This window comes from Notolabrus celidotus, unplaced genomic scaffold (genome assembly GCF_009762535.1).
Source record: "Notolabrus celidotus isolate fNotCel1 unplaced genomic scaffold, fNotCel1.pri scaffold_357_arrow_ctg1, whole genome shotgun sequence".
Classification (NCBI taxonomy): Eukaryota; Metazoa; Chordata; class Actinopteri; order Labriformes; family Labridae; genus Notolabrus; species Notolabrus celidotus.
Genome location: NW_023260183.1, coordinates 10,980 through 20,800, shown reverse-complemented (window position 1 = coordinate 20,800; position 9,821 = coordinate 10,980). Strand labels below are relative to the sequence as shown.

Genomic DNA, 9,821 nt, shown 5'->3' with positions numbered 1-9,821 from the left:
AGAAGGAGCAAAGAAAACAAGAAAAACAAAGTAGAAGAAAGTAAAAGAGGGGAAAGAAGGAAAGAAGGAGGGAAGAAAGAAAACCAATGTGAGAAATGCAAGGTGAGGGTTTTCTAGGAAAGGACACAAAGGAAAGGAAAGAAGGAAGCTTCACCGATGTGTCCGGTGTTTCCCAGCGGCGTGTCTCTCAGGGAGGAGGAGAAGAGTTCCCATGATCCTCCAGCACGCTCGTTCCTGATTCGCTCCCGCGTCAGAGATCCATTCTTAAAGCTGACACACACACACACACACACACACACACACACACACACACACACACAGATTATCTGTCAGAGGTCAAAGGTCAGGGACTGAGTGAGCTGAGGGGACACCTCGCAGTCAGCTAGCAGCTCTCACCTGTCACTCAAAGAGGCCCCGCCCCCTAACCTCCCACCCTTTAACCCTTGACCTGCTGTAGCAGGTCGACTGTTTCTGGTTTTGGTCTCTGGCCTCCCCTCTGAGTCACGGTGTGGACCGTCCTGCAGGTTCACAGGATGAAAACACTGGTGACGTGGTTCATGTGTGGAAACTGATGGAGGATCCTGAGGCTGCAGCAGCCCGCCACCTGAAACGTTTCTTCTTCTGTGGTGTTAAATGAAATCAATAGAGCTGGAGGAGAGGGGACCTGCAGCCTTTTAACGAACGAGTGGCTCGGCCTCGGTGGATTTGAACTTTCACAGCCTGTGGACCGCCTGCAGGTCCCACCATCCATCTCTCCTTTAATCTATCTGAGTCGATCTCCCCTTCCTCCTCTCCTCCCTCTACATCCGCTTTTCTTTATTTCTCACTCCTTTTGTTTCCCTCCATTGATGCCTTCTGGTCAAAGTTTCTCCTTTAGACTCGAGTCCACCTGAGCCTCCATCAGTGTTTCTCCTTATGGAGGAGTCCTTTCTTCACCTACATCATATCCATGTAAATCCTCCCCTCCAGATCTGTCTGTACATAAACTCTGTCCCTCCTCACTTCATCCTGTCCATCTGTTTCTACAGAGTTTCAGCTTCACTGTAAACAGTTCCACAGAGTCTCAGTTTCACTGTAAACAGTTCCACAGAGTCTCAGTTTCACTGTAAACAGTTCCTCAGAGTCTCAGTTTCACTGTAAACAGTTCCACAGAGTCTCAGTTTCACTGTAAACAGTTCCACTGAGTCTCAGTTTCACTGTAAACAGTTCCACAGAGTCTCAGCTTCACTGTAAACAGTTCCACAGAGTCTCAGTTTCACTGTAAACAGTTCCTCAGAGGCTTCCCTCTGGCTTCCTTCAGCGGTATGAACCTGTAACAGAAACTGATGTTCTTGTGATGTTCTTGTAATTAACGGGTCTTCAGTTTGCTGAAATAACAACATCATGATGCAGATTAGTCCAAAGTCCAAAGTCCAGCTTTGTCAGGTCTGTCCTCAAGAGGAGAAGAAAACTACGTCTACAATGTTTGTTTGTTGAATGGAGGTCTATGAAAGAGGATTAGAGACACTGATGTTTCTTTAGCTCTGACCTTCTTCATGGAATGTTCCATTTGTTCTCAGAACTCTGACATCATCAAAGACAGAACTCTGACATCATCAAAGACAGAACTCTGACATCATCAAAGACAGAATTCTGACATCATCAAAGACAGAATTCTGACATCATCAAAGACAGAACTCTGACATCATCAAAGACAGAACTCTGACATCATCAAAGACAGAACTCTGACATCATCAAAGACAGAACTCTGACATCATCAAAGACAGAACTCTGACATCATCAAAGACAGAATTCTGACATCATCAAAGACAGAATTCTGACATCATCAAAGACAGAACTCTGACATCATCAAAGACAGAACTCTGACATCATCAAAGACAGAATTCTGACATCATCAAAGACAGAACTCTGACATCATCAAAGACAGAACTCTGACATCATCAAAGACAGAATTCTGACATCATCAAAGACAGAACTCTGACATCATCAAAGACAGAACTCTGACATCATCAAAGACAGAATTCTGACATCATCAAAGACAGAACTCTGACATCATCAAAGACAGAACTCTGGAATTATGTCTTCTGCTACCCTCCTCCTTTCTTTCTTTCCTCTCCTTTTTTCTTTCCTCCCCACTCTCTCTCACCTCATTCTTTTTCTCTCCTCCCTCTGTCTTCCCTTTTCCTTCTCTCCTCAGCTGCCTCTCCTCTTTTCTTCCCTATTTTTTCCATCCCTCTTCTCTTGTCTCACATCTTCTCCTCTTTTCTAAATTTTCATCCTTCTTTCTCATTTCCTCTCATTTCCTCTTCAAAGACAGAATTCAAGAACACCTGCTGTTGCTCTCCATACAGACTGTTTCTCCTGCTGACACCTGATTGGTGGATACTCCTCAGACTACAGACAGAGACCAGAACCCTTCTCAGACTAAAACCCAGACCCTGAGATCCAGATTCAACATGTCTCTGAATCAGAATCTGTAATTACAGGTTAGTTGTAGCTGAAAGTAAAAAGCTTTGTCAGGTCTGTCCTCAAGAGGAGAAGAAAACTACGTCTACAGTGTTTGTTTGTTGAATGGAGGTGGGATCCATCATTTCTGATGCTGCGTTCAGGGAAGTCAGGAAATCTAAGCGCTGATTGTCTTTAGTGACACAGCATCAAGCAGATTAGTGTCTCAGTGTGAATGTTTGATGTAGAACAGATTGTTAGCTGCTCTTCATGTGTGTGTGTGTGTGTGTGCGTGTGTGTGTGTGTGTGTGTGTGTGTGTGTGTGTGTGTGTGTGTGTGTGTGTATGTGTGTACCACAGTAGAGCCATGTACTCCTGCCAGTCGACGGGGTTGCAGAAGATGTGACCCTCCAGTGCTGGACGAGGCTGCTGGAGCCACAGAAACACTGTATCACTGGTACCTAGACTGACCTGCACACACACACACACACACACACACACACACACACACACACACACACACACACACACACACACACACGTACATGTCTTTAATACTTTGCAAGGACAATGTTCTGTAAGTTCTTTATAAAGGACTACCATTTCCAGCATTGCAAACATGAACCTGCCATGATGAGCTCCTCTGGCCCGGATGGGCCAGAGGAGCTCATCATGGCAGGTTCAAGCATGCTGTTAGTGTCCTTAAAGAAAGGCTATCCATCAAGAGTTGGACCTCACGAGTACATAAAGACAAACACAGATACACACACACACAGGGGTCTTTGTGTTAGGATGAAGGACTGGTTTGATGTGGACTTACAGCGAGGTCTCCCTGCTGGAGTCTCATTCCTGCCAGAGAAGCTGAGGAGACAAAACATTCAAACATGTTCACACCTCTGATCTCAGTTTGTTTCATGGTCCTCACAGAACTCAGATTTAAAATCATTCACTTCATATTTTAAACATTTAAACCCCGGTGCACCTCAACAGGATGTACCTGCAACACAACAGCTCCCCCGTGTGTTCAAACAGCAGAACTACACCCAGAGACTGATTTAACAGATCCAGATTTATCAGTGATTGATAGTGAGCTGGAGTCAGCATTTCCAATATGGCGACCTCCATCTTTAGGCTCCCTAACACCTCCACGTACCAGTCCTCTCCGTGGTGTCTTACCCGGGTTGTCTCCGGTGAAAGTGACGACTCTGCAGCTCTCAGAGAAACCGTACCGCTTCACAAAGTAGGAGGAGACGGGACCCTGAGGGGACACAGAGGAGCTCTGGTGTTACACTTCCTGTTTCTCTCAGACCGCCGTCACAGGAAGCCCAGTGTGGACCAGTCTCACCAGTACAGCCGTGGAGGGAAGAGGAGCTCCCAGCAGGCGGTCCAGATGGGGAGCGGTGGCTTCCAGGCAGATCTCAGACCAGACCCTGGTCTTGATGTCCAGCAGATTCATCCCTGAACCTGGAGTCAGTGAACACATCATTCAGCTGCTGGATCTGTCACATTCAAGATCCATGAAGACTCTCCATCCCTGACCCTGAAGACTCTCCATCCCTGACCATGAAGACTCTCCATCCCTGACCATGAAGACTCTACGTCCCTGACCATGAAGACTCTCCGTCCCTGACCATGAAGACTCTCCATCCCTGACCATGAAGACTCTCCGTCCCTGACCCTGAAGACTCTACGTCCCTGACCATGAAGACTCTTCGTCCCTGACCCTGAAGACTCTACGTCCCTGACCATGAAGACTCTCCATCCCTGACCATGAAGACTCTCCATCCCTGACCATGAAGACTCTCCATCCCTGACCCTGAAGACTCTCCATCCCTGACCATGAAGACTCTCCATCCCTGACCCTGAAGACTCTCCATCCCTGACCCTGAAGACTCTCTGTCCCTGACCCTGAAGACTCTCTGTCCCTGACCCTGAAGACTCTCCATCCCTGACCATGAAGACTCTCCATCCCTGACCATGAAGACTCTCCATCCCTGACCATGAAGACTCTCCATCCCTGACCCTGAAGACTCTCTGTCCCTGACCCTGAAGACTCTCTGTCCCTGACCCTGAAGACTCTCCATCCCTGACCATGAAGACTCTCCAACCCTGACCCTGAAGACTCTCTGTCCCTGACCCTGAAGACTCTCCGTCCCTGACCCTGAAGACTCTCCATCCCTGACCCTGAAGACTCTCCGTCCCTGACCCTGAAGACTCTCCATCCCTGACCATGAAGACTCTCCGTCCCTGACCCTGAAGACTCTCCATCCCTGACCATGAAGACTCTCTGTCCCTGACCCTGAAGACTCTCCATCCCTGACCATGAAGACTCTACGTCCCTGACCATGAAGACTCTCTGTCCCTGACCCTGAAGACTCTCCGTCCCTGACCCTGAAGACTCTCTGTCCCTGACCATGAAGACTCTCCATCCCTGACCATGAAGACTCTCCATCCCTGACCATGAAGACTCTCCATCCCTGACCATGAAGACTCTCCATCCCTGACCATGAAGACTCTCCATCCCTGACCATGAAGACTCTCCGTCCCTGACCATGAAGACTCTCCATCCCTGACCATGAAGACTCTCCATCCCTGACCATGAAGACTCTCCGTCCCTGACCATGAAGACTCTCCATCCCTGACCATGAAGACTCTCCGTCCCTGACCATGAAGACTCTACGTCCCTGACCATGAAGACTCTCCGTCCCTGACCATGAAGACTCTCCATCCCTGACCATGAAGACTCTCCATCCCTGACCATGAAGACTCTCCATCCCTGACCATGAAGACTCTCCATCCCTGACCATACAAGACTCTCCATCCCTGACCCTGAAGACTCTCTGTCCCTGACCCTGAAGACTCTCCATCCCTGACCATGAAGACTCTCCATCCCTGACCCTGAAGACTCTCCATCCCTGACCCTGAAGACTCTCTGTCCCTGACCCTGAAGACTCTCCATCCCTGACCCTGAAGACTCTCCGTCCCTGACCCTGAAGACTCTACAAAAGAAGACTCCTTCGTAAGTCGCCCCCTGCTGGACATTAAAAAGAAGACCCCTCTAATCTGCTTGTCCACAGTCTCTGGTAGAACCCTGGTGCCCTGATTGGTCAGTGACTCTCTGACATCATCAGTCTTGTTGTAAACACAGTGAATAAATAGGAACTGTTTCTGTACCGTCGCTGTAGTCGATGGCGGCGTAATCTCCGAGGAACAGAGAGGCAGCGAAGCTACTGACCAATGAGATCCTCTGAAAACACAAACAGAGGTGTGATGTCATCCAATGATTTCAGTTTACAGTCACAGAATAATAAAAACAAACGCCTGCATCCTTCACCGAATCAAAACAAAACAAGGTGAAATAACTGATAAATAACAAACAGTGATGCCTTCAGGATCACCTCGGCACTTTGGAACTCCTCTGGTTTGGTCTGCCGCAGCTTAGCGATCTGGTTTCCTGTGAAACGCTGAAACAAACAGATAAAAACAAACACATGAATAAATATACAAATAAATACAAACAAATAAACAAAAATAATAAATATATAAAACAAACAAATAAATTTAAAAAAATGAAGAAAAACAATTATATAAATAATCAAATAAATAAAAACAAACAATCCGTTAATCACAGACAGGCAAACAGGCAGACAGGCAAACAGACAGACAGGTAAACAGGCAGACAGGTAAACAGACAGACAGGCAAACAGGCAGACAGGTAAAAAGGCAGACAGGTAAACAGACAGACAGGTAAAAAGGCAGACAGGTAAACAGACAGACAGGTAAACAGGCAGACAGGTAAACAGACAGACAGGTAAAAAGGCAGACAGGTAAAAAGGCAGACAGGTAAACAGACAGACAGGTAAAAAGGCAGACAGGTAAACAGACAGACAGGTAAACAGACAGACAGGTAAAAAGGCAGACAGGTAAAAAGGCAGACAGGTAAAAAGGCAGACAGGTAAACAGACAGACAGGTAAACAGGCAGACAGGTAAACAGACAGACAGGTAAACAGACAGACAGGTAAACAGACAGACAGGTAAAAAGGCAGACAGGTAAACAGACAGACAGGTAAAAAGGCAGACAGGTAAACAGACAGACAGGTAAACAGGCAGACAGGTAAAAAGGCAGACAGGTAAAAAGGCAGACAGGTAAACAGACAGACAGGTAAACAGGCAGACAGGTAAACAGACAGACAGGTAAAAAGGCAGACAGGTAAACAGGCAGACAGGTAAACAGACAGACAGGTAAAAAGGCAGACAGGTAAACAGACAGACAGGTAAACATGCAGACAGGTAAACAGACAGACAGGTAAAAAGGCAGACAGGTAAAAAGGCAGACAGGTAAACAGACAGACAGGTAAAAAGGCAGACAGGTAAAAAGGCAGACAGGTAAACAGACAGACAGGTAAACAGGCAGACAGGTAAACAGACAGACAGGTAAAAAGGCAGACAGGTAAAAAGGCAGACAGGTAAAAAGGCAGACAGGTAAACAGACAGACAGGTAAACAGACAGACAGGTAAACAGGCAGACAGGTAAACAGACAGACAGGTAAACAGGCAGACAGGCAGACAGGTAAACAGACAGACAGGTAAACAGACAGACAGGTAAACAGACAGACAGGTAAACAGGCAGACAGGTAAACAGACAGACAGGTAAACAGACAGACAGGTAAACAGACAGACAGGTAAACAGACAGACAGGTAAAAAGGCAGACAGGTAAACAGACAGACAGGTAAACAGGCAGACAGGTAAACAGACAGACAGGTAAACAGACAGACAGGTAAACAGGCAGACAGGTGAGACCTCATAGGCTCTGGATCCGGTGATCTCTGCCAGTCTCAGAGCGCCCCCTGCTGCTCTCTGCAGGTCCTCACACTGCTGACTGCTGCTGGAGTCCATCCACACGGGACAGTCTGAGACGGAGAAGCTGCTCTGTGAACACAACACACATCAACATCAGCTGGTGACACACACACACACAGACACAGGCAGGCACACACACACACACACTCACACACACATTCACACACACACACACACACACGCACACACGCGAGCACCTGCAGCTGCTGGTTCAGGTCCTGATCCGGGTCCAGGTTTTTCAGGGTCTCAGATGCTCCCGTTCTCCAGTACACGCTGCCGTGTTGCTGAGAGAGAGAAGAACACCAACAGGTACGGTCATGATGATGTCTCCTGAGAGCTGCAGTTCCTCTGCTGTCCACTAGTCCATCAGTTTAAAACCCTGATCTCAACATCAGGGTCACGAGACTCACCTGTCCGCTGCCCGACAACGCTCTGACACGGGAGAAGTCAAGACCCGCCTCCTTCATCTTGTCCAATAGCAGGTCCAGAGCCTGATGACGGACACAAAGACTCAGAGGTCAAAGGTCAGCTGATGACCCCGCAGAGAGAGTTAATACTTCAGCTGAGGAGTTACAGAGGAAACACCTGAGTCACCATGACTCTGTGAGTGTGTGAGTGCGTGCGTGCGTGCGTGCGTGCGTGCGTGCGTGCGTGCGTGCGTGCGTGCGTGCGTGCGTGCGTGCGTGCGTGCCTTACCTTCACCCACATGAGCACAGGTGAGGTGACGGTCAGTCTGTCAGATTGGATATGAACTCCTCCCTGAGTCCTGAAGTCAAACAGAGAGCGGTTCAGGTTCAGGTTCAGGTTCAGGTTCAGGTCCTGACTGTCTGTGTGTTTCTGATGATCATGATGAATCTATGATCCTCTGTTAGAGGGGAGGAGTCTTACATGAACTCAGGTAGCTCAGCGTCAAACTGCACATTGTTCTGATGGACCACGTTCAGGTTCCCATCCACAGCCAGCACCTTCAGCTTCATGTGGGGTCAGAGGTCAAACACACAAACATCAGAGGTGGTGTCAGCAGGGAGTATGAACGTTAGTATCAAGTAGAAACATTACTGAACATTAAACCTTCTGAGGATTAAAGTCGATGTTTCTTAAAGTTATATAACTGGAGAGTGAACTGTATAACCTGTGATGACATGTGGACTACAGACCCCCTCTCTACTTTTAAGAGTAGGCTTCAAACTTTCCTTTTGTATAAAGCTTATAGTTAGAGCTGGATCAGGCTTGGACCAGGTCTTAGTTCTGCTGCTATAGGCTTAGACTGACACACTGGGATCCTGTCTTTCCCTCTCTCTCCTCTCTCTGCCTGTCTCTCACTTTAACTCTTCCTGTCCCATTAAAGTTACTAACCATAGACCTTTCTGGAGTCCCTGAGCTCCCTTGTCTCGTAGGTTCCTCTGGATCTCTGACGTAGATTCATTTTTGGGGGTCTGTTATTCATCCTTCCTTTCTTTCTTTCCTTCCTTCTTCCTTCTTTCTTTCTTTCTTTCTTTCTTTCTTTCTTTCTTTCTCTCTTTGTTCTTTCCATGTTTCTTCATCCTTTATGTCTCCTTTTCTCATCCCGTCCTTTCCTTCTATCCTTTCCTTCACCATTTCTTCTCCTCTCTTTCTTTCTTCTGGTCTCCCTCTCTTCTCTCTTTTCTTAGACCTTTCTGGAGTCCCTGAGCTCCCTTGTCTCGTAGGTTCCTCTGGATCTCTGCTGCTGTGGACGTGGTCCAGACTCCAGCTGCTACAACTACTACTATCCGTCTCCCCACTATCATCTCTCTCTCTCTCTTCATCTCCCTCTATCCCTCTCTCCAACACGGTCTCAGCAGATGTGTGTCTAACATGAGTCTGGTCCTGCTGGAGGTTTCTGCCTGTTAAAGGAAGTTTGTCCTTGCCACTGTAACTTGCTAAATGCTGCAAAGTGCTCTGCTCATGGTGGATTAAGATGAGATCAGACTGAGTCCTGGCTGGAAGAGGGGACTGGATCTGATCTGGTCTTGATGTTGGGTCTTTGTTAATAATAGCACATAGAGTCCGGTCTAGACCGGCTCTGTTTAGGGAGAGTCTGAGGTCTGATGTAAAACCTTCAGTGGTGTTCAGAGACCAAATACTGTTAACTGTAACTCAATCCAACTGTAAAGACCTTCTCTGCTGTATTTCCCTTTGGGCTCAGTTTGAATTCTTACTCCATAACAACATTTTCAAATATATTATAATAATAATAATAATAATAATAATAATAATAATAATAACAATAATAACAATAACAATAATAACAATAATAACAATAATAATAACAATAACAATAATAATAATAATAATAATAATAATAATAATAATAATAATAATAATAATAATAACAATATAATAACAATAATAATAATAATAATAATAACAATATAATAATAATAATAATAATAATAATAATAATAACAATAACAATAATAACAATAATAACAATAACAATAATAACAATAATAACAATAATAATAACAATAACAATAATAATAATAATAATAAT

The 9,821-nt window shown here is 46.1% G+C and overlaps 1 protein-coding gene across 1 annotated transcript in view; it reads right to left on the bottom strand.

The window, feature by feature from the left end:
- Positions 1–113: 113 nt before the first annotated feature.
- The window catches only part of xylb (xylulokinase homolog (H. influenzae)), a 10,424-nt gene continuing 716 nt past the window's right edge, over positions 114–9,821 (bottom strand). Inside the window, exons 2-13 of the mRNA XM_034679164.1 lie at positions 8,195–8,277; positions 8,003–8,072; positions 7,717–7,797; positions 7,504–7,590; positions 7,247–7,375; positions 5,843–5,908; positions 5,619–5,691; positions 3,790–3,908; positions 3,621–3,702; positions 3,265–3,305; positions 2,800–2,915; positions 114–270 (exon numbers count right to left, since the gene is read on the bottom strand). Of these exons, the coding sequence (XP_034535055.1) occupies positions 114–270; positions 2,800–2,915; positions 3,265–3,305; positions 3,621–3,702; positions 3,790–3,908; positions 5,619–5,691; positions 5,843–5,908; positions 7,247–7,375; positions 7,504–7,590; positions 7,717–7,797; positions 8,003–8,072; positions 8,195–8,277 (1,104 nt within the window). The remainder of the gene's footprint in view (positions 271–2,799; positions 2,916–3,264; positions 3,306–3,620; positions 3,703–3,789; positions 3,909–5,618; positions 5,692–5,842; positions 5,909–7,246; positions 7,376–7,503; positions 7,591–7,716; positions 7,798–8,002; positions 8,073–8,194; positions 8,278–9,821) is intronic.